The sequence below is a fragment of the Puma concolor genome, chromosome D1 (assembly GCF_028749965.1).
Source record: "Puma concolor isolate L17-30 chromosome D1, mPumCon1.1.hap2, whole genome shotgun sequence".
Taxonomy (NCBI): domain Eukaryota; kingdom Metazoa; phylum Chordata; class Mammalia; order Carnivora; family Felidae; genus Puma; species Puma concolor.
In genome coordinates, this window is record NC_141676.1 from 11738204 (window position 1) to 11763518 (window position 25315).

Genomic DNA, 25315 nt, shown 5'->3' on the forward strand with positions numbered 1-25315 from the left:
TAGTTTTTACTTCTTTTATGTCTGCAGAAAGGGTTTCTAATCTATTTTTGACTCCAGCTGGTATTCTTATTATCATGATTCTAAATTCTTGTTCAGACATCTTGCTTATGTCTGTGTTGTTTAAGTCCCTGGCTGTAGTTTCTTCCTGCACTTTCTTTTGGGGTGAATTCCTTAGTTTGATAATTTTGAAGGGAGAAAAGGAATTAATGAGGTAGAAAAAATTAAAATTAAAAAAAAAATTAAAATTAAAAAATTAAAAACACTCACACACACAAAATCGAATAAATGATGCTAGATCCTAGGTGTGTTTTGGTGTGGGTGTTGAAAATGGTTTGATGGTTTAGAGGAAAAAGGGGAAAGAAGAAAAAAAAAGGAAAGTGTTTGAAAATTTGAAAAAATGAATACAGTGAAGTAGACTAAAATGAAATGATAGAAGTAAACTAGAATTTGAAATCAAATTTACACAAAAGTAAAAAATATAGTAAAAAAATTAAAGAAAAATATTTTTTAATAAAATTGAAAATAAAAATGAATTTTTCCCTTATTGTATTCAAGAAAAAGAAAAAAAATGAAAAAGAGAAAAAAGAAAGAAAGAAAATTGAATAGATGGACCTGCTAACAGACTGAAATACGACTGAAATTACTTCGTTTTCCCTAGAAGTCAGACTATGAAGCCCTTTATAGTCCATAGATTAAGCAGGTGGTGAGACTTGTGTTCTTGAAGAGCGAGGTTGGCCCCGTTGGGCGGGGCTAAGTCTAATGACTCAGTTCTCCACTAGATGGCGCTGCTAGCATACTGGGGTGGAGTGCTGTGGTGCTTGTAGGTGTGAATGCGCATGTGCAGGAGTGGTGAAAATGCAATCACTCAGCTACCCAGTCTGTAGTATCAGAACTCTGTTCTCCCCGAACAGCAATTGTGCACCTGTCCTTTGTCTTCAGCTTTTGTCCACTCCCTGCTTTTTCACTGTTCATGACCAAGCCCCAGGTAGTTCCTGTCTCCCTTGTTTTGTCTCAGATATGGCTGTTTTCCCTGGCCCCTTGTTTCTGAGGGACTGTGGCTTTGACCCGTTCTACCCCTCTGCAGAGAGTCTCACTGAGCAATGGCTGATGCTGGCTGCACCCAGGAAAGTTCATGGGACAGTGCTGCTGCCGAAGCCCAGAGACTGCGGCCAGGTGCCAGCCCGCCTCAGAAAAAGTTCACGAGATAGTACAGTAGCAGCGTATCAGCGATTATGGAAAATCACAACACAAGTCTGGCACCAGGCTTCAGTCTTAACAACCTTGTTCCAGCAGCAGTAAATGTGGCTGTTTTCTGGGGTCTGCTGGGCACAGGTTGCCTCACAGCCTCTACCAAATGTCCTTTCAGCAATGGAACCACTTCTCCCCGTGTGGCCCAAGAACCTCCCAGACCCCACTCTGCTCCTGGGATTCGCCCTTCCCACCAGAGCACTGCCAGGTATTGAGCTGTGGAGTTGCAAACTCTCTGCGCTCCCCCTATTTACAGCCTTAATGGAATTTAAACCCTCTCCTTTCTCCTTTCTCTCTTTTTAGTTCAGTCTCTGCAGCTGTTTCCAATTTTCCACTTTCTCTCCAGCTGCTTTTGGGGAGGGGTGCTTTTCCTGTATTCTCCCCACCTTCTCCATCCTCTCTCCACATGCAGAAACACCTCCCTGCCCTCCGTGGCTTCTCTCTCCCCATGTTCACCTCTCCGTGTCAGGTACCTTCTGAATTCTGTGGTTCAGGTTGTGCAGATTGTTGTGTTAATCCTCAGATCAGTTTTCTAGGTGTGCAAGATGGTTTAATTTCGTGTATGGGAGACACAGAGAAAACATCCATGCTGTTCTGCCATCTTGGCTCCCACCTCTCTGAGTTTTGTGTTTCTGCTTTTGCATTTGAAATAGCAGATGCTTCCTCAAATCTTTACTAGCTGTCTTCTGGTGGGGATATTTTTCATAGGTTTCACTTATAGCTGGTATTTTATTCAACTTTGTCTGGATTCACCTGTTCCAGACTTCTTGCTGTGGTTGAATTCTTCATGTTGTATGTATGCACTGCTTCTTAGAACTCACCAGGCTGGCTCCTGGAAAGCTCTGCTTTGTTTCTCAGAAGGTAGTGCTACAGCTCAAGTTTATGGTTTCTCCCTTGAACAGAAATCATGGCCTGATTTTCTTAGCATATTCACTGTTTACCGGAGTTCGCTCTTGCCCCTGACTTGAGATAGTGCAAAATGAGTGCACAATAAGGGAGAGTGGCAGATTTAGCTCTCACAGTATTGAGGTGACTGCAGGCCAGGTGGAGGGGGGATCTACTGCATCCCTTTAATGCCCTTTGATATGCTTACCTGCCTCATTCACAAACTCTGTGCCCGTCCCCCCAAACAGCTTCCCAGTAATTAAGATCCCACCTAAGTACTCAGTACTACTGGAGAGAAATGGGTTCTGGGTCTCTCCATTACGTACCACACAGCTGTGGTACTCAGGCACTCACTAACCAATTTTTCTTCGCCCCATAGGATAGGTTGCCACTGGTTAGTTCATTCCTCTGCAGTGTATTGCCTTGGGAGAAGGGTGATACTGGTTATGTTCTTCCTTTCCCTTTTGCAGTGCATACAAACTCGTATTTATTTTTTGCTCCGGGGGAGAGCTGAAGTCTTTCCTCAGGAAAGTTGGACTTGGACAAAATATCATTTGTCCATGGCTAGCACTCCAGGTTTTCCCTGACTGTGACTGAGAGGTGTTGGGGATGGTTTGCTAGCTTCTATTAGCCCCACAGCACACATTGAGATCTGTTGCCTGTTCCCTACTGCACCAGTGGGCAAAACTCCTCCTTGGCCCTGTCCATGTGGTGCTGGATCTCACAATTCCCACATATGTACTTTTGTTCATGGCTATGTGCTGAATTTCAGTTTGTAAAGGAGGGGCAAAAAAGGGGTTCTAGTTCAAGATGGAAACATAGGAGGCTCTTGAACTTACTTTCTCAGATGGACACAGCAAATCTACAGCTCCACACAGAGCAATTGGCTGTGAGAGAAATTCATAAACTAACCAAATGACTTCTACACATTGTGCAAACAAGAAAAATTCCACATCGAAACAAATGGGAGAGGTAGAGACACAATCTTGCCAATAATCCCTCCCCTGGCACAGTCACATATATTGGAAGGGAACTCAACAACTTTCAGCTTTTCCCTGAATGGTGTGGGGCTTAGACCCAATATGTAGCACCTTAACTTTTAAGACTTCCTCTTGGGGAGTGGGCCCCTCGAACCCCCATCTCTGAAAGCCGACTGTGTTTACATCCATGACACGTACAAGATGATAACAAACAAAGAAACAGTTCTGAACTATCACCTGGGATTTAGTGCAGAAGCAGCAGTCAGAAACACTGAACTCCCAGTCTTTTCCTGAAAGAGGTCCATATGTATATTATAAAAGCTATATCCTGAGGGTCAGCCTTCACACCTATGGGTGGACTGCAGTCTCCCCTGCAGCAGGGGAGGCCTGCTGGCACTATCTTTGCACTCTCCCTCTGCCCCACTGCAGGTCACCAGGGTCTCCTAGGAAGGAGATTGTGCACATGTCTGATACCCTGGATTGTGTGGTTTCTGTGTGTATGGGGACACATCCCTTGATAGCCTGGCTCTGTTGGCCAATAGGACTTGCACTCATGGATCCCATAGGCCTGTAGCAAACAAAGAAACAGTTCTTAATAGGTTGTCCCCCTCTTCTTGCCCCTGGGTAGGCTTAGTGCAGAGGTCATAGACAGAAACACCTATATCCCTGAAAGAGGCCTACATGCATACTTTAAAAATGCTTTCTGAGTATCTGACTTCCAATCACCCTGCATTTAGGTGTTGACTGAGATCCTCTGTTTTGAGACACTGACAGGTTGTGGCACACCCTCAACTATAGGGAGGCACTAAGTATAAGGAAGGCTGTTTAGACAATCACAAAGGTTTGAGAAACAATCATGAGCAGGGTGCATCTGAATAATAAGTTGCATCTCGTACATGAGACTACTCCTTCAAGACCGGGAGAAATGACTATTTATCTAATGCACAAAAACCAACAGAGAGAATCAAGGAAAATGAAGAAGCAAATAAATAGGTTTCAAACAAAAGATTGAGGTAAGACCCCTGAGATAGATCTTAATGAAACAGAGGTGAGTAATGTATCTGATAAAGGGTTCAAATTATGGTCATAAAGATGCTCACCAAGGTCAGAACAATGCATGAACAAGGTGAGAATTTCAACAAAAAGATAGAAAATACAAGAAATTTCCAAGCAGAAGTCTCAGAGCTGAAGAGTACATTAAGTGAACTGAAAAACTCAATAGAAGGTATCAGCAGCACATTAGGTGAAATGGAAGAAAAAAGGATCAGTGAAATCAAAGATAGGACAGTGGAATTCTTCTAATCAGAAGAGCATTAGGATAAATAATGAGAAAGAGTGAAGATGCTTAAGAGAGAACACCATCAGGCAGACCAATATTTGCATTATAAACGTCCCAGAAAGTGAAGAGAGAAAGAGGCAAAAGCTTATTCAAGAAATAATGGCTGAAAATTCCCTTACCTAGGAAAAGAAATAGACATCTAGATCCAGGAAGTCCAGATTATTCTTAGTAACATGAATCCAAAAAGAACCACACTGAGACATACTATAAATAAAATGTCAAATTTAAAGACAAAAGAAGTAAAAAAAATACCACTAGTTATGTACTAGGAAACCTCCATAAAATTATTAGCAGATTTTTCAGCAGAAACTTTGCAGGCCTACGGGTGTGGCACAATGTATTCAAAGTGCTGAAAGAAAGAAACCTGTCAACCAAGAACAGTCTACCTGGACAAATTATCTTTCAGAATTGAAAGAGAGATAAAGAGTTTTCAGACAGACAAATCTGAAGAGTTCATCACCACTAGATTGCCTTTACAGGATATGTACAGGGGACTTCTTCAGGAGAAACAAAAGGTCACTAATTAGTAACAGGAAAACATATGAAAATACAAAAGCAGTTCTAAGAAGGGAAGTACATGGCAATGAATACTTTCATTTAGAAAGAAGAAATGCAATTTAAACAACTTAACTTCACAATTCAAGGAACTAGAAAAAGAAGAATAAACTAAGCCCCAAGTTAGTAGAAGGAAGGAAATAACAAGAATCAGAGTGGAAATAAATGAAGAAGAGACTACAAAGGCATTGGAAAGGTTAATGAAATTAAGGGCTGTTTTTAAAAAACTTAATAAACAAAACAGACAAATCTTTCAGCTAGACTCACTAAGAAAAAAGAGAATGACGTAAATAAAATTAGAAATGAAAGAGGAGATGTTACAGTTGCTACCACAGAAATACAATAGGTTATAAGAGACTACCATGAATAATTGCAAGCCAAAAACTTGGGCAACCTAAAAGAAATGGACAAATTCCTATAAACATAAAAACTACCAAGACTGAACCATGAAGAAATAGAAAATATGAGTAGACCAATTACTAGTAAGGAGATTGAGTCAGTAATAAAAAATCCCAACTGATGCAGCAAAGGCAGTCATGTGAGGGAAATAGATAGCAATACAAGTCTACATCAAAAAGCAAGAAACGTCTCAGGGATGCCTGGGTGGCTCAGTCGGTTATGTCTGACTTTGGCTCAGGTCATAATCTCGTGGTGAGTTTGAGCCCCACCTGGGGCTCTGTGCTGACAGCTTGGAGCCTGGAGCCTGTTTCAGATTCTGTGTCTCCCTCTCTCTCTGCCCCTCCCCTGCTCATGCTCTCGCTCTCAAAAATAAATAAACATTAAAAAAAATTTTTTTAAAGAAAAGTCTAAAATACACAATCTAACTTATACTTAAAGGAACTAAAAAAGGAACAGCAAATGAAACCTAAAGTCAGCAGAAGGGAAATAATAAAGAGTAGAGCAGAAATAAATGACATAAACACACACAAACAGAAGAGAATAATGAAACTAAGAGCTCGTTCTTTGAAAGAATTAATGAAATTGATACCCCCCCAGCCATAATTATCAAAAAGAGAAAGGACCCAAATAAAGAAAATCATGAATGAAAGAGGAGAGATTACAACCAAGATCACAGAAATATAAACAATTGTAAGAGAATATTATGAAAAATTATATGCCAACAAACTAGGCAATCTGGAAGAAATGGATAAATGTCTAGAAACATACATTTCAAAAGCTGAAACAGGAAGAAATAGAAAATTTTAACAGACCCATAACCAGCAAAGAAATCATATCAGTATACAAAAATCTCCCAACAAACACAAGTCTAGGACCGGAGGCTTCCCAGGGGAATTCTACAAGACATTTAAAGGAGAGTTAATACCTATTCCCTTTAAACTGTTCCGGAAAAAAAAAGAAAAGAAAAGAAAAGAAAAGAAAAGAAAAGAAAAGAAAAGAAAAGAAAGAAGTAAGAAAGAAAGAAAGAAAGAAAGAAAGAAAGGAAAAAGAAAAGAAAAGAAAAGGAGGCAAAACTTCCAATCTCTGTCTACCAGGCCACCATTGCCTTGATTCCAAAACCAAAGACCACACTAAAAAGGAAAATTACACGTAAGTATCCCTGATAAACATGGATGCCAAAATTTTCAACAAGTTCATAGCAAATTGAATCCAACAATACATTAAAGAAGTATTCAGCACGATCAAGTGAGATTTATTCCTGGGCTGTGCAGGGCTTGTACAATATTCTCAAATCAATCAATGTGATACACTGCATTAATAAAAGAAAGGATAAGAACCTTATGATTCTGTCAATAGATATAGGAAAAGCATTTTATGAAATATAACATCCATTCTTGGTAAAAATCCTCAACAAAGTAGGGATAGGGAGAATATATCTCAACATAATAAAGGCTGTATATGCAAGACCCACAAGTAATATCATCTTCAAGGGGGAAAAACCGAGAGGTTTTCCTCTACAGTCTAGAACGTGACAGGGATGTCCACTCTCATCATTGTTATTTAACATAGTACTGGAAGTCCTAGCCTCAGCAATCAGACAATAAAAATAATTAAAAGACATCCACATCAGCAAGGAAGAAGTCAGACCGTCACTATTTGCAGATGACGTGATAACTTTAGGTAGAAAACCTGAAAGACTGCAATAAAAAAATTACTAGAACTGATACACAAAGTCAACAAATTCACAGGATATAAAATCAATGTACAGAAATCGGTTGCATTTCTATACACTAGTAATAGAGCAGCAGTAAAAGAAATCAAGGAATTGATCCTATTTTACAATTGCACCAAACCCAAAAGATACCTAGGAATAAACCTGAGCAACGAGGTTAAAGATCTGTACTCTGTAAACTATAGAAACCTTATGAAAGAAATTGAAGAGGACACAAATAAATTGAAATACATTCCATGCTCATGGATTTGAAGAACAGATATTGTTAAAATGTCTACACTAACCAAAGCAACCTATACATTCAGTGAAATCCCTATCAAAATACCACCAGCATTAAAAACATTTTTTTAAGTTTTTTATTTTGGTTGATAGACCACAAGTGGGGGAGGGTCAGAGAGAAGGAGAGACAATCTCAAGCAGGCTCTGCACTGATGTGGGGATTGAGCTCATGAATCGTGAGATCATGAACTGAGCTGAGATCCTAGAGTTGCACACTTAACCAACTGTGCCACCCAGGTGCCCCAACCACTAGCATTTTCCATAGAGCTAGAACAAACAACTCTAAAATTTGTATGGAACCCCAAAAGCCCCTGAATAGCCAAAGCAATCTTGAAAAATACAAGCAAAGCTGGAGGCATCACAATTCTGGACTTCAAGCTATATTACAAAGCTGTAGTTTTCAGGACAATATGGCACTGGCACAAAAACGGACACATAGATCAGTGTGACAGAATAGAGGACCCAGAAATAGACCCACAACTATATGGTCACGTCATCTTCAATGAAACAGGAAAGACTATTGAAGGAAAAAAGACAGTCTCTTCAGCAAATGGTGTTGGGAAAACTGGACAACAACATGCAGAAGAATTAAACTGGACCACTTTCTTACACCATACAGAGAAATAAATTCAAAATGCATGGAAGACCTAAATGTGAGACAGAAACCATCAAAATCCTAGAGTAGAACACAAGAAGAAATCTCTTTGACCTTGGCCGTAGCAATTTCTTACTAGACACATTGCCAGAGGCAAGGGAAACAAAAGCAAAAATGAACTGTTGGGACTTCATTAAGGTAAAAAGCTCCTGCATAGTGGAGAAAACAATCAACAAGACTAAAAGACCACCTATGCAATGGGAGAAGATATTTGCAAATGACGTATCAGATAAAGAGTTAGCATCCAAAATCTATAAAGCACTTATCAGACTCAACACCCCAAACCAATTAATCCAGTTGAGAAATGGACAGGAGACATAAATAGACATTTTTCCAAAGACGACATCCAGATGCCTAACAGACACATGAAAAGATGCTCAACACCACTCATCATCAGGGAAATACAAATCAAAACCATAATGAGATACCATCTCACACCTGTCATAATGGCTAAAATTAACAACACAGGAGACAACAGATGTTGGCAAGTATGCAGAGAAGGGGGAACCCTCTTGCATAGTCAGTGGGAATTCAACCAGTGCAGTCATTCGGGAGAACAGTATGGAGGTTCCTTAAAAAAACTAAAAATACAACTACCCTACGATCCAGCAATTGCACTACTAGGTATTTACCCAAAGTATACAAAAGCACAGATTTGAAGGGGTATATGCACATCAATGTTTTATAGTAGCGTTACCAACAATAGCCAAACTATGGAGAGAGCCCAAATGTCCATTGACTGATGAATGGATAAAGAAGATGCGGTATGTATACAATAGAATGTTGTATACAGTAATAGTGCATATATATATAAAATATTGTATATAGTAATAGTATATAGAATATTGTATATAGTAATAGAATATTACTCAGTGGTCAAAAAGAATGAAATTTTGCCATTTGCAATGATGTGGATGGAGCTAGAGTGTATTATGCTAAGCGAGTGAGTCAGTCAAAGACAAATACCATACGATTTCAGTCACATGTGGAATTTAAAAAATAAAACAGATGAACATAGGGGAGAGTTTTGGAAGGGGCATTGGGTGGGGGGGATGGGCTATATGGGTGTTGGGCATTAAGAAGTGCAGTGCAGTTGTTGTGGTGAGCACTGGGTGTTATATGTAAGTGCTGAATCACTAAATTCTACACCCAAAACCAATTTTATCATATATGTTACCTAATTGGAATTTAAATAAAAACTTGAAGTCAAATGAAAGAAAAAAACAACAACCTCCCAACAAATAAAATTCGAGACCAGATGGCTTTCACTGGTGAATTTTACCAAATATTTCAAGAAGAATTAAGTTCCAATCATTCTCAAACTCCTCCAAAATGTACAAATTGAAAGAACACTCCTAAACTAATTTTATAAGAGCAGCATTACCCTAATAAAAAACCAGACAAGGACACCAAAGGAAAAGAAAATTATAGCCCAGTATGCCCGATGAACATAGATGAAAAATCCTCAAGAAAATATTGCACACTGAATTCAAGACTACATTAAAGATCATATGCCATAATCAAATGGGATTTATTTATTTCAGTTATGCAAGGATAGTTCAACATCCACAAATCAATCAATGTCATATAGCATATTAATAAAATGAAGAGTTAAAATATGATCATGCCAATAGATGAAGAAAAAGCATCTGAGAAGGTTCAACACCAGACATGATTAAAAAAAAAACCTGTCAACAAACTGGGTATAGATGTAAGATAATCCCACAGCTAACATTATACTCAGTGGTAAAAATCTCAAAGCTTTTCCTCTAAATCAAGAACATGACAAGGATGCCCCCTCTCACCACTTTTATTCTACATAGTACTAGAAATTCTAGCCAGAGTGATTAGGCAAGAAAAAGAAGTAAAATGCATTCAAGTATGAAAAGATGATGTAAAACTGTCTCTCTTTGTAGATAACATGATTATGTACATAGAAAACCCTGATGACTTTACAAAAACATTGTTAGAACTAATAACAAATTTAGTAGTTATATGAAAAAATCAGTATACTGTGACATTTATTTTGTTAGTATTTATTAGTAGTTTTAAATGTTTATCTTTTAAAAAAATTAAATTAAAAAATTTTTTATTGAGAGACAGAGACAGAGCATGAACATGGGAGGGGCAGAGAGACGGGGAGACACAGAATCTGAATCAGGCTCCAGGCTCTGAGCTGTCAGCACAGAGCCCGATGTGGGGCTCAAATTGTGAGATCATGACCTGAGCTGAAGTCAGACACTTAACTGACTGAGCCACCCAGGCTCCCTAAATGTTTATTTATCTAGAGAGAGAGAGAGAGAGAGAGAGAGAGAGCACATGCATATGAGCAGGGGAAGGGGAGAGAGAGAGAGAGGAAGAGATAGAATCCCAAGCAGGTGCCACATTGTCAGTGCAGAACCTGAGGTGGGGTGCGATCCCACAAACCATGAGATCATGACCTGACCCAAAATCAAGAGTCAGACACTCAACCAATTGAGTCACCCAGGTGCCACAAAACCTGTGAGACTTCTTTTTAAAAAAAATTTTTAATGTTTATTTATTTTTGAGAGTGAGAGGGGGTGGGGGAGGGGCAGAGACACAGGGAGACACAGAATCTGAAGCAGGTTCCAGGCCCTGAGCTGTCAGCATACAGCCCAATGTGAGGCTTGAACTCATGAACCATGAGATCATGACCTGAGCTGAAGTCAGATGCTTAATTGACTGTGACCCAGGTGCCTCAAACCTGTGATATTTCTATATACAAATAATGAACTAGCAAGAGGAGAAATTAAGAAAGCAATCTCATTTACAGGGTTTCAAAAACAATAAAATCCTAAGAATGAATTTACCAAGGAATTGAAAGACCTATATAAGACAGTGATAAGAGAAATGAAGAAGACGCATCTAAATGGAAGTTATATAATTGATACATGTGCTTGTGTGTGTAAAATGGAATACTACTCAGCCATAAAGAAGAGTGAAAATTTGCCATTTGTGGCAATATGGATAGACCTTGAAGGTATTATTAATCTTTTAAATTTAAATTCAAGCTAATTAACATACAGTGTAGTCTTGACTTCAGACATAGAACCCAGTGATTCATCTCTTACATATGACACCAGGTGTCATCCCCAAAAGTGCCCTTCTTAATGCCTATCACACATGTAGCCCACCCAACACCCCTCCAGCAACCCTCAGTTTGTTCTCTGTATTTATTTATTTACTTGTTAAAATTTTTAATGATTATTTATTTTTGAGAGAGAGAGAGACAGAGACAGAGACAGAGAGACAGAGTGTGAGTAGGGGAAGGGCAGAGAGAGAGGGAGACACAGAATGTGAAGCAGGCTCCAGGCTCTGAGCTGTCAGCACAGAGCCTGATGTGGGGCTCGAACCACGAGATTATGACCTGAGCCGAAGTCAGAAAGTTAACCAACTGAGCCACCCAGGCACCCCTGTTCTCTGTATTTAAAAGTCTCTTATACGTGCCTTAGTCTCTGTTTTTATCTTCTTTTCTTTCCCTTCCCCTAGATCCATCTGTTGAGTTTCTCAAAGTCCACATATGATTAAAATTGTATGTTATCTGTCTTTCTCTGACCAATTTATTTCACTTAGCATAATGCACTCTAGTTTCATCCATGCTGTTGCAAATGGCAAGATTTCATTCTTTTTCATTGCCGAGTATATATACCACATCTTTATCCATTCATGAGTTGATGGACATTTGGGCTGTCTCCATAATTTGGTTATTGTTGATAGTACTGCTATAGGCATTGGGGCACATGTGCCCCTTCAAATTAGCATTTTTATATCCTTTGGATAAATTCCTAGTAGTGCAATTGCTGGGTCAGAGGGTTTATTTTTAATTTTTGAAGAAACTCCATACTGTTTTCCAGAGTGATTGCACCATTTTGCTATCCCACCAACAGTGTAAGACGGTTTCCCTACTCTGCATTTCCGCCAGCATCTGTTGTTGCCCAAGTTGTTCATTTTAGTCATAATGACAGGTGGGAAGTAATATCTCACTGTGGTTTTGATTTGTATTTCCCTGATGATAAGTGATGTTGAGCATCTTTTCATGTGTCTGGATGTCTCCTTTGGAAAAGTATCTATTTGTGTCTTCTGCCCATTTGTTCACTGTATTGTTTTTAGGGTGTTGAGTTTGGTAAGTTCTTTATCTGATCTATCATTTGCAAGTATCTTCTCACATTCTATTAGTTGCATTTCAGTTTCGTTGATTGTTTCCTTCACCACTCAGGAGCTTTTTATCTTGATGAGGCCTCCATAGTTCATTTTTGCTTTTATTTTAACCTTGAAGATATTAAGTTATGTGAAGGAAGTCACATGGAGAAGACAGTTATCCTAGGATTTCACTCATTTGGAATCTAAAGACAAAAGAGAAACAAACTTAACAATACAAAAGCAAACTCATAGATGCAGAGAACAACTGATGGTTACCAGAGAGGAAGGTGGTTGGGAAGTGGGTAAAATGGTGAAGTTGGTCAACTGTATGGAGATGATTGGTAACCAGTCTTTTGGTGATGATTATTATCTACTGTATAGAGATGTTGATTATAATATACACCTGAAACTTCTATAATGTCATCAATTTCTCGGCATAGTCAGACCTGGAGCATGCAGCTTGGTATTTTCACAGAGACTGTGTAAGACGTCAGAAATGATGGCTATTGTGGTGTGTTTAGGGTGTGGGAACTGAATTCCTGATCTGAGCCCCTTGGGATTCCAGGACCTTAAGTTGATCAGGAGCAGAAGAGCCTCCAGACTTGAGAGTTCCATGAACACTCAGAGTCCAAATAAGAGGACTTCAAAAAAGTTTAAAAAGAGAATTTTTTTTAATATAAGAGTTTATGGACTAATTTCATACATATTACATTCATATTTACACAATACTTTATATATCGCATTGTTACATCACATAGATTTGACTTGTTTTCTGTTAACCATATGAAGATGGCAGGTGAGAAGTTAGATGATAGATATTACAGCTACAACTTTTGGGTACATAGAGGTCTGCCACATTCTTCCCAGTATAGCAACACTTCATTTGAATCTCACAAAGTGTGATTTGTGGAACATACTTGGTTCTTACTGACCAATAGCATGGCCTCCATTGTTTGGCCATGGAGCCCACATACTATACTTTTGGTATTATATCTTTAAAAATTATACTAAAAATGCATTCAGTTTCAAGGTTAAAGTTATTACAGTTCCTATCAGGGGAAATCTATAACTGCTAACCTATCAGCAAAGTTGAATAATTAACTCATTGCCCACCCACCCCTTTCTCCCTGGAGGTAAGAATGGCTGAAGTAGATCAAACCAAGGATGGGACTTTGCCTAGAACATCTCTGCATCCCTAGTAACTGGCAGGGTAGATGAGTTTCCTTTCTGAAAACCTAGAAACAAACAAGCAAAAATGTTTGTGGGAATGGTCTTAAGTAGATACTTTTATTGAAGGATTAGTAATGCAGCATAACATGTTGGAAAGATCTTCAAATCAGAATATATAAATTATACCTACTATTGTTTTAATATAATTTACTGTCAAGTTAGCTAGCATATAGTGTATACAGTGTGCTCTTGGTTTCAGGAATAGATTCCCATGATTCATCGCTTACATACAACACCTAGTGCTCATCCTGAAAGTGCCTTCCTCAGTGCCCATCACGAATCTTCCCCTCCTCCACCCTCCCCATCAACCCTCAGTTTGTTCTCTGCATTTAAGAGTCTCCTGTGGTTTGCCTCCCCCACTGTTTGAAACTGTTTCTTCCCCTACCCTTCCCCCATGTCTTCTAAGTTTCTCAAATTCCACATATGAGTGAAAACATATGATAACTGTCTTTCTCTGACTGACTTATTTCACTTATCATAATACCCTCCAGTTCCATCCATGTTGCTGCAATGGCAAGATTTCATTCTTTCTCATTGTCGTGTAGCATTCCATTGTATATATAAACCACATCTTCTTTATCCATCCCAAATTACACCTACTGTTAATAGAAAGCATGCTTGCGGTACGCCCCTTGGGTAAGTGCTTTAGAAGCATTATCTAATTTTATTCTATGAAGATTACTCTATGAAGTAGCTACTACTACCAGCCCCATTTTATGATAATCCTGAGGCTTGGAGAGGTTAATTTGCGCCAAGTTACACAGTCATCAAGTGGAAGGGTTGAAATTCAACCCAGATTCATTGATACCCATGTCCCAGTTTGTAACCACAATAAGCCGTGACTCTGTCATGAGTTAGTTTTGTTGTTTTCCTTATTGTCTCAGTTCTTTCATTATGCACAGGAAATAATGGCATGTCTGACAGCGCTGCTGTGATGGTTGAGTCTGGTCAGGTATTTGAGAAAATTTATGTATGTCTGTATCTAAAGTGAAAGTGTTTTGTACAGAGGGAAATGCTCATGTATTTAATTTATTTTAATTAAGGTATTTTACCAGCTAGCCGTGTCATCTTGAGCATATCTTTTAGCTCCCTGGCTTCGGGTTCCTCACCTGGTAGTTGACGGTGTTGGACTAGATGATCTCTAGGTTCTTTCCAGCTCTAATGACTCTTAAGTTTCCAACAGAAAGACTACAATCATGAGAACATTATTGGACTGTGGGGATGTCAGGGATGGATCCAGAAGGCACATGGCAAAGTGGGGCATGAAATTAGCAGGGACAAAAACTCCATGACAACCGTGACTCCAGAGAGCGTCCCTGAGGGTTTTCTCCCTCTAATTGTCTTTTCTCGTGTTACCTCTGCTCTTAATAGCATATTTAAGAGGATCGCCAGTTGTGGGCATCTCTCTTGCCCTGAGTGGACAGCCAGTTTCAAAGCCAAAGACTCCCATCTTGGAGAACAATAGGGCCCAGCTGGAAAATTCCTTTGGAAAAGAAATAAGCAGTTTTAACCTTTGGCAAGAGCTCTGTCTTCTTGGGGACTCTGGGTCCAGGTGAGAGGGCAAGATTTAGTGAGAACAGTGGATTTTGTGCTATCTTAATAGCCATGTGATTGTGGAGCAAGGTTTTATGGTCCTCAGTTTCTCCCATTCTTCACCTACTCTCTCTCCCTCAGTCCCACACCTTCCACTGTGGGCTCTGTTTTGGGTTCTCTTTCTCCTAGCCAATGTCTCTGAACTTCACTAAAAAGATTAATCTCTACTCTTAAATATCAGGGATTATTCTGGGGTGAGGCATGAATGTTGAGTTCCTGTTCTGCAATTTCTTAAGGATGTGATCTTTTTTTTTTTTTAAGTTTTTTAAATGTTTATTTATTTTAGAGACAGAGAGAGAGAGCACACATGGAGCAATTGGAGGAGGACAGAAAGAATCTGAAGGACGCTCTGTGCTGACAGCAGAGAGCCAGATGTGGGGCTCAAATTCACAAACCGTGATTTCATGACCTGAGCCGAAGTTGGACCCTAATCTTGAGCTCTGTTACCTTCTGTTTTTTTCACCTGTAAAATAGGGGATAATGAGATCATTTAGAATCTAATGAAATAATGTTTTTTTTAAAACTGACAAAATTTAGAAGTCAATAATCGAGCACTGAATTAAAAATAACAATTTACTGGCTTTCAGGGGAATTTCCTCAGATCACACATTCTTGTGTAGGTTTTCCAATTTTACCTATCCCAGTGACCCTCTTAATTTAATTATTTCCTTGAGGATTCTGTTTTTAAAAAGATACTAATTTAATTTCCATTTACATAAATAATTGATTCATAATTGCTAAGTAGCAAAAGGCTAGCACTTCACTAAATAATGATATGACAGTGTACTCAAATACAATCCCATTGGCTTGTTGAAACACTTTAAATAAGTCTCCATAGTCTTCTTTGGAGACCCTAGTGTGGGTAACACGGATATCAGAGATGCCCCATTCCAAGCATAGGTAGTTGTTAGTCTGTCTTTTAACCTTATTTTTTTTAACTTGTTCTTCATTCAGCAACATCTTGGCTCTTTTAACCTGATTCTGTACCCTGCACAACCTTATAAACTGGCCATGTCCTTAGTTATCAGAATTTGAAGGTTTTGATTAGCTAGACGCTCATAGTAAAATGCCTAATTAATATCTACACCAGTCACCTTTTCTGTTAATTGTCTTGGAGATGGTGAACACATGCAAAAATTTAACCAAACAGAGTGAATAATTTCAGAATTTTTCCTTTTTCCTATAGCTTACTGAAGTTTAACCAGATGTATTTTATCATGAATTAGTAAACAATCCACACAATTCCTTATATTTTGGGGGGAATGATGAATTACATAAAATACTTTTAGCTTTGGCTTCTTTGTTAACAGAATGTAGTAAGAAATGGAGAGTTTTACTGTAAGTGATTGAACAGGAGGTTGACTTATTTTCATAGAATTGATCGATTATGTTGGTGTATTGGGGGATATTGTGCGCAGAGGTTCATATTTGCAAAATATTTTCATTGAATCTAATTAATCCTGGATAAAATAATGGAGAACTTTTATTGGCAACACTTTATTTTGAGAGTAAACAGAAAGATTTCCAAGTTCCTAAAACCATAATTGAAATGAAATAAGACAATTTTAGTTTTACATCCAAAAGTGGGTGAAAGAACCATTTGTTCATCATGTATTTATTCAGTTGTGCAAACATTAGTGTACAAGATGCTTATCACTAAATAGTGGAACATCTCCACTGGACCATGCACTGTGCATAGTATCGTCAGCTCAAGAGTATTTGGTGGTGGTAGAACATGAAAAGTGGCATCAGGAGTTTACCGCTGACTGGAAGATAACAGAACACCACAAGATTGAAATAATTATACTTATTGGTTAACAATATTCTTGAGTCTAGGCTCAGAGACCATCTAATGTAGAAAATAATTATGTGAAGAGCTCCTTGACCTTTCAGTATTCGCTTTGCTTTATTTTTCTTTCACAGAGAGGAATGAGAATGGGGATGATAATTGCTAACATTTATTGAGCCTCTACTGTTTGAAGCCATTTATGTCATTCAGTCCTTGCAGCAATCCTATGAGATAGTAAGTGTTATCAGCCCTGTTTATAGATGAGGCAACTGAGGCACAGAGAGGTTAATAACTTGCGAAGGGTGACATGGGCAGTAGGTAAAATTCAGGAAATTCTGAAAGTCTGTTTTCTCTGTCATTCTCTCTCCATCATTTTCCCTTCCCCTCTCCCTTTCTTTCTCAATCTGTGCATACAATTAAGGCTGTATATATCGTAATAAATTGTTTCTTATAAATACAGGAGTTGTCGAACATTGACCAAGCACAGAGACATTTAAAGAAGGAAATCAAAATCATACCAGTTATTACTTTTGGCATTTGTAATTGGCTCGTGTATGTGTTGTGAGACAGAGAGAGAGAGAGAGAGAGAGAGAGATTATATAAAGCATTTTTTTCCCTCCAAAAAAGGTAGAACTATTTTTTTTTTAATTTTTTTTTCAACGTTTATTTATTTTTGGGACAGAGAGAGACAGAGCATGAACGGGGGAGGGGCAGAGAGAGAGGGAGACACAGAATCGGAAACAGGCTCCAGGCTCCGAGCCATCAGCCCAGAGCCTGACGTGGGGCTCGAACTCACGGACCGCGAGATCGTGACCTGGCTGAAGTCGGACGCTTAACCGACTGCGCCACCCAGGCGCCCCTAGAACTATTTGTACATACTCGGCAGCAGCATATGTGAGTGTCCATCCCTAATTGATCAATATCTTTTATATTACAGACATATCCACATTGTCTTTTTTATATTTTCTGGCTGTTTTTCTAACTTCATCAATTGTGTTTGAAAAGTACCTCATATAATGGGTCTTTCAGTTATAAGAAAGTTTTGAATAATTATATTTTTTCTCAGAGTTTCTGTTTTAGTGTTATATTTTGGAAATTTCTTTCCTATCTCAAGATTATATAAATGCATATCTATTTATTCCTCTAATGCTCTAATGGTCTAGTGGACCATTAGTGAGAGAGTTTATCATTTCTGTATCAATTTAAAATACTAATTTTATCAGCTGTTAAATTCTCACCAATTTTTACATTTATTCTTAAATATGTATTTGTTCTCTGATACATGTCTATGTTTACAAGAATAGTGTGTTATCCATGTTTATAATACTTAATATCAGAAAGTTCAGGTCCAGTTATTTTTGATCTAAATTTTTGGCTGTTATTAATATACTGTTTCATCTCAAGGAAGGACAGTTTGGGTATGTAGTACAGCCAATAGGTGGCATCTGTTACAAATCTGTCAGTGAGTCTATCATGTTGACTATATCAACCAAACATATTAAATATAACTTTGTAGTATTTGGTAACTGAAATATGTACTTTGACATGTTTTTGACATCAAGGCCCATCATAGATTGATGCTGGTTGTCAATTGACCCAAGTCTATTTGAAATGGAAAAACATTCTATGTTCGGGGATTGGAGGAACAAATATTGTTAAAATATTTATACTGACCAAAGCAATCTACATGTTCTTGCAATTCCTATCAAAATAACACCAGCATTTTTCATAAAAATTTTTTCTAAAATTTGTATGGAACCAGAAAAGACCCCAAATAGCCAAAATAATGTTGAAAAAGAAAAGCAAAGTGGGAAGCATCACAATTCTGGACTTCAAGCTGTATTACAAAGCTGTAATCATCAAAATATGATGATACTGGTACAAAAACAGACACATAGATCAATGGAACAGAATAGAGAACCCAGAAATGGACCCACAAATGTATGGTCAACTCATCTTTGACAAAGCAGGAAAAAATATTTAATGGAAAAAAGACAGTCTCTTCAACAAATGGTGTTGAGAAAACTGGACAGCAACATGCAGGAGAGTGAAACTGGACTACACTCTTAGATCATTCACAAAAATTCAAAATGGGTGAAAGAACTAAATGTGAGACAGGAAACCATCAAAATCCTAGAGGAGAAAGTAGACAGACACCTCTTTGACCTTGCCCACAGCAACTTCTTACTGAACTCAAGAAAACTAAATAGACAATAATTTACATGGTTTAACTCCAGAAATCTAAATAGTTTCCCATGGCCCCACGTGCTTTGACTGACTTCCACAGAAGGTCTGAATCTGTATTGCCTAGAGGCAAGGAAGCCTGCTGATCTACAGGGCTGATGATGCCTCAGGAACTTCCCCAAATTAACCCATAAAAGGCTAGTATGCCTGGCATGCTTATCCACAAGCACAGCTGTCCTGCATGGTTATCTTGAGCAATCAGTGATAGTAATAGCCAACACCTATTGGACAATTAATGTGTACTGGATTGTGTGCTGAGCATGTGCATGAATTTCCTCAGGTAACTCTCCCATTAACCTTACAGTTCAGGGGTTCTTGTCCTCACTTTGTTGTGAGTGAGTCATATCTAGTGTGTTTAAACCACTGGGACAAGTGCATAGAGTGAGATGGTATCAGAACGAGAACTCTTTTTTTTTCATTTTATTGAGATATAATTGACATACAACACTGTATAAATTTGAGGGGTACAATACAATGATTTGATTTCTGTATACATTCCAAAATGATTACCACAAAAGGCTAGTTAGCATTCATCACTTTTCATAGTTACAGTTACATCTTCCTTGTGATGTGAATGTTTGAGATCTAATCTCTTAGCAACTTTCAAATACGCAGTATAGTATTAACTATAGTCATGATGTTGCACTTTATATTCCCCAAGTTTATTTACCTTATAACTGGAAGTGTGTACCTTTTGACCGCCTTCCCCAATTCCCCCATCTCCTACCCACTGCCTCTGGCAACCGCAAATCAGATATCTCTTTCAGTGAGTTCAGTTTTTTTAGATTTTGCATATAGTGAGATCATATTATATTTGTCTTTTTTGGTCTAACTTATCTCACTTAGCATAGTGTTCTCAAGGACCATGCAGCTTGTCACAAATGCCAGGATTTCCTTCTTTTTCATGCCTGAATAATATTTATATATAATATTGAATGTTAGCATATATTATGTATATAATAGTGTAACATTTTATATATCAATTATGATTTCTTTATCCATTCATTTTTTTAAAGATTTTTTTTGTTTTTTTGTTTGTTTGTTTGTTTTAGAGAGAGAGAAAAAGAATTCATGCATACAAGCAGGAAAGAGGCAGAGAGAGAGAGAGGGAGAGAGAGAATCTTAAGCAGGCTCCACACTGGCCACAGAGCCTGTCATGGGGCTTGATCTCACAACCCTTAAATCATGACCTGAGGCCTAAATCCCGAGTTGGACACTTGACTGAGCCACCCAGGTGTCCCTATCCATTTATCTTTTAATGGACATTTAGGTTATTTCAGTGTCTTGGTTATGGTAAGTAATGCTGCAATGAACATGGGGGGGGGTGCAAATATCTCTTCAGAACACTAATTTTATTTCCTGTGAATATATACCCAGAAGTGGAATTGCTGGATCGTATGTAGTTGTAATTTAAATTTTTTTAGGCTCTCCATACTGTTTTCCATAATGTCTATACCAATTTACATTTCCACAGCAGTGCACACCCCTATTCTCCACACCTTCACCAGCATTTGTTCTCTCTAACCTATTCTGACAGATGTGAGTTGATATCTCATTGCATTCCCCTGGTGACTAGTGATGGAGAAAACACCTTTTCATGTACCTTTTGGTCATTGGGTGTCATCATGGAAGAATATCTATTCAGGTCCTGGGCCTAATTTTTAATTGGACCATTTATTTTCTTGCTATTAAGTTATATGAGTTTGTTTTATATTTTGTATATTAACTTCTTATCAGATATGTGGTTTGAAAATATTTTCTCCTGTTCCATAGGTTACCTTTTCATTTTGCTTATCATTTCTTTTATTGTGCAGAAGTTTTTAGTTTGATATAATCCCACTTTTTTAATTTTTAATTTTTTTTTTTTTTTTTGCTTGTACTTTAGGTGTGATATCCAAAAAATCACGGCCAAGTGATGTCAAGAAGTTTTTCCCCTATGTTTTCTTCTAGGAGTTTTATGGTTACAGGTCTTACATTCTGGTCCTTAGTTCATTTTGAGTTAATTTTTTGAGTGGTGTAAGATTTGGGTCTAGTTTTCTTCTTTTGCATATGAGACAAGTTTTATTTGTTTTTTTGAGAGAGAGAGAGAGTGTGTGAGCAGGGGAAGTTGGGGGGGGGAGAGAGAAAGAGAGAGAGAGAGAGAGAGAGAGAGAATCTTAAGCAGGCTCTACACCATCAGCATGGAGCCCAATGTGGGGTTGTATCCCATGACCCTGAGATCATGACCTGAGCCGAAATCAAGAGTTGGAAGCTCAGCTGACTGAGCCACCCAGGGGCCCCTCTTTTCATATGAATATCCATTTTTGCCAACAACAGTTATTGAAGAGATTATCTTTTCTCTATTGAGTATTTGAGGCTTTCTTATCAAATATTAGTTGACCACATATGCGTGGTTCTGTTTCTGGGCGATACCTAAATGTATAAAGCCACTCCCTGGACTCTCTGCGAGAGTGCTTCTGGGTTTGGCAGCTTCCCAGGAGCCCTGGTCAGCTTCCTGGTTGGATGGTACTAGGAGATATACTCAGCAGTAGGTGGGGCTATGAATTGGCTTTTCTGCCTGGACATGGTGGAGACAGGCTCTAAAGCCAACAAGGCTCATTGTTTGAGGTTCTGAATCAGGCAGAACTGTGTGCTGATTTTCCTGGACAAATGAGGCCACCGTCCTAGCTCTGCAGGTGGGCAGCACTGCTGACTGCTGCACTATGCTCCTTTTTAGGTGGTCTGGGTAGGTTTTCTGGTTGGGCTGGGCCTGATGGGCCAGTGGATGTGTTTATGAATTGGTTTCCAGCCTGTACAGAGTGGCAGAACAGGCTCCAATGCCAGAAGGCTTGCCATTTCAGATCCTAGATTAGACAGAACTGCCCACCAAATTACCCGGTGGTCAGATGGGACCACCATCTGGTCTCTGCAATGGGTAAAACCTCTGGGGGGTGGGGCGCCTGGGTGGCGCAGTCGGTTGAGCGTCCGACTTCAGCCAGGTCACGATCTCGCGGTCCGGGAGTTCGAGCCCCGCGTCAGGCTCTGGGCTGATGGCTCAGAGCCTGGAGCCTGTTTCGGATTCTGTGTCTCCCTCTCTCTCTGCCCCTCCCCCGTTCATGCTCTGTCTCTCCCTGTCCCAAAAATAAATAAACGTTGAAAAAAAAAAATTTAAAAAAAAAAAAAAAAAAAAAAAAAAACCTCTGGTGGGGATTTCTACCTGAGTGTCAATGCAAATAGGAAGTCAGTCTGCCAGGATCTGAGCACTGATTGCTGAAAGTCCTGCCTCCTTCTCCCTCACAATCGGATTCCCAGTAATCATACCGCACAGATTCCCCTGCCATCCCCTAGAGGTGAGACCAGATTGGACATCCCACGAAATGACCCACAATTCTGGGGGAGCTGGATAACCAGCCACCTTGGGATCTCTCCCTCCCCCTCCTGCCCCAACTGGGGAAACCATAGGTAAAAGGAATCCTGTTGGTGTGGCACTGTGCCAGCACGGGAGAGTGGCAGTACAATCAAAGTGTGGCTGACTTCTAACCGTCTATGTGGTCTCTGTAGTCCAAGGTAGGTGTTTCTGCCTCATTTCCATGTTCTAGGATTTTCAAAATGTTGTCTTGCCCGTGAATAGTTATTCTATTGCTAGTTGTCCTGGGGAGGGGGCTGATGTCAGGAAATGACCTATAGTGCAATCTTGATGATGTTTTTCAGAACTAAAACACCAAAGTCTAAACTCTTAACCACAGTACTATGCTGTTTCCTAAGAAACAAAATATTCTAAAATTGAGACGATAGTTGAGGGCAATAGTGAGTTGTGCTAGCCTCTGTATGGAATAGTTTGTGTGAAGGCTTCCCTAAGAAGACGTATTCCATAACCTAATTGAGCACATCTGCTGTGCCCCAAGAGAATGTTTTCAGAATTACATATTATGATGTAACTTACCATGCCATTTTGGAGATGTTTTATTAGATAAATTTGTTTAAAAGTTTGAGAAATTATTATAAAAAGGATAATTTTTCTTATGGTTGAGATAAGAAATTTAAGAAACCTATCTAGATGATCATCTGGGGGAGAAGAGCTATTTCAAATGTATTCATCAATGATGCCACTTATGCAGGAGTTATATATTTATCAGAGGTCTTTTAAAAACCTATTATTTTAATCAATGATTCTTAGTATTATATATAAGAGCCATAGGGTTTCTATTGCTTTTTTTTACAGTGGTCAATTTTTAATATCTCTTTTAATTTTCATGAGACATCATGGAATAACTGAGAACCTGAAGCACTTTTCAAAACGTACTTCTTGACAATTTATGATGAAAAGGTGGAGTCTTTTCTTCAGGAAAGTGAGGCATTGCTTCTTTCTCAGTACTCAGTGGAGGAGAGAATGATATATATGAGCAATGTAATGCTGTCATTTCAACTGAGTCAGCAGTGCATTCTCTTCTCTCTTTTCTGATTCTAGAAGCACCAAGCCAATGACTGGTAGAGGAAATATTACAGAGGTCACTTATTTCATCCTTTTGGGATTCTCTGATTTCCCCAGAATCCTAGCAGTGCTCTTTGTTGTATTCCTGCTCATCTACATTATGACTCTGACTTGGAACTTGTGCCTCATCATCTTAATAAGGATGGACTCTCACCTCCACACACCCATGTACTTCTTCCTCAGTAATCTGTCCTTCATGGATATCTGCTATGTGACCTCCACAGCCCCCAAGATGCTCTCCAGCTTTTTCCAAAAGCAGCAAACTATCACCTTTGTGGGTTGCACCATTCAATGCTTTGTTTTTTCAATCATGGGACTGAGTGAGTCTTGTCTCATGACAGCCATGGCTTATGACCGATATGCCGCCATTTGTAATCCTCTTCTCTATTCATCAGTCATGTCACCCACCCTCTGTATTCGGATGGTGCTGGGGTCCTATCTGGCTGGACTCTCTGGTTCTGTATCCCTGTTGTGTGCCATACTTCAGCTTCACTTCTGTGGGCCTAATGTCATCAACCACTTCTTCTGTGACATGCCCCAGTTGTTAGTCCTGTCCTGCACTGATGCTTTCTTTGTGCAACTCTTGACTGCTATATTAACAATGATCTTTGGGATAATAAATGCCTTCATCATCATGATATCCTATGGCTATATTGTCATCTCCATCATGAAGATCACTACAGCTAAAGGCAGGTCCAAGGCTTTCAACACCTGTGCTTCTCATCTGACAGCAGTGTCCCTCTTCTATACCTCAGGTATGTTTGTCTATTTGAGTTCCAGCTCTGGCGGCTCCTCCAGTTTTGACAGATTTGCATCAGTATTCTACACTGTGGTTATCCCCATGTTGAATCCCTTGATTTACAGTCTGAGGAACAAGGAAATCAAAGATGCCTTGAAGAGGCTGCAAAAGAAGAAATGTTCCTGCTGAGGTCCTGTCCAGATTTGTCCCATCAGAAACCTTAAAACAATATGCACATGAATGAACTATAACAAAATTCATACTACCTTTGGATAAAGAAAGCTTAATTTGACACAGATAATATGCCAAATGGACTGACATGTGACTTGATTCCACACAAACACAGTACATTTACGTCCTGGAACTTCATACTTTTGCCCTACATGAATAGTGGCCTCATTTATAAGTAATCTGCAAGTATTTGTAAAATTTTAAGGTTTAGAAATCTGTCACTTTTTGCTTCGGAGATTGAGCCCTGTTCAGTCTCAAACCTCACATTGTAAAAGAGTGATACCTGACAGATGCCCCCAGGAATGTAGAAACCTGTCTCCCAAATATTTTGATGCAGTGTAATCAAGACATGATGGTGATTGATGTTTATTCTGTGTTTCTGACCATAATGGGAGAGAACAGAGAAAGGGGATGTGCCTTTGAAAAGAAACGAAACTATACAATTAGCTAGTTGTGTCTTCTGGGAAGAGCAGTCTGAGATAGCTAATGTTTGTCTAAGGCCTTTTTCAGGGCTAATCATCTATTAAGATTTGGTCACATTACCAGGTGTAATCTAAAGAAGCGGGGGGGGGGGTGATTTGAATCATAAAGAGTAATGGAATGAAGGATGTGGTCCCTTCAGTAGCATTTATTTATGAGTTTGATGTTTTAATTCTTGAATCTTATGTCCAATGTGGATTTCTGGGGGGAGATGCTGTGCAAAATTCATGTCAACTAATAGCAATTTCTGATACTGTAGGACTCAAACCTCTTTCCCCCATTAAATCTGGAAAATTTGCCCTGTT

General features: G+C 38.9%; 1 protein-coding gene across 1 annotated transcript; it reads left to right on the forward strand.

The window, feature by feature from the left end:
- Nucleotides 1-23549: 23549 nt before the first annotated feature.
- LOC147576452 (olfactory receptor 5AN1-like) lies at nucleotides 23550-24488 on the forward strand. The gene has a single exon (XM_086679359.1). It carries the CDS (start codon nucleotides 23550-23552, stop codon nucleotides 24486-24488), a length of 939 nt encoding a protein of 312 aa, XP_086535485.1.
- Nucleotides 24489-25315: the final 827 nt, after the last annotated feature.

Coding starts and splice junctions, on each gene's coding strand:
- LOC147576452 (XM_086679359.1), top strand. CDS start 23,550: ATGACTGGTAGAGGAAATATTACAGAGGTCACTTATTTCATCCTTTTG.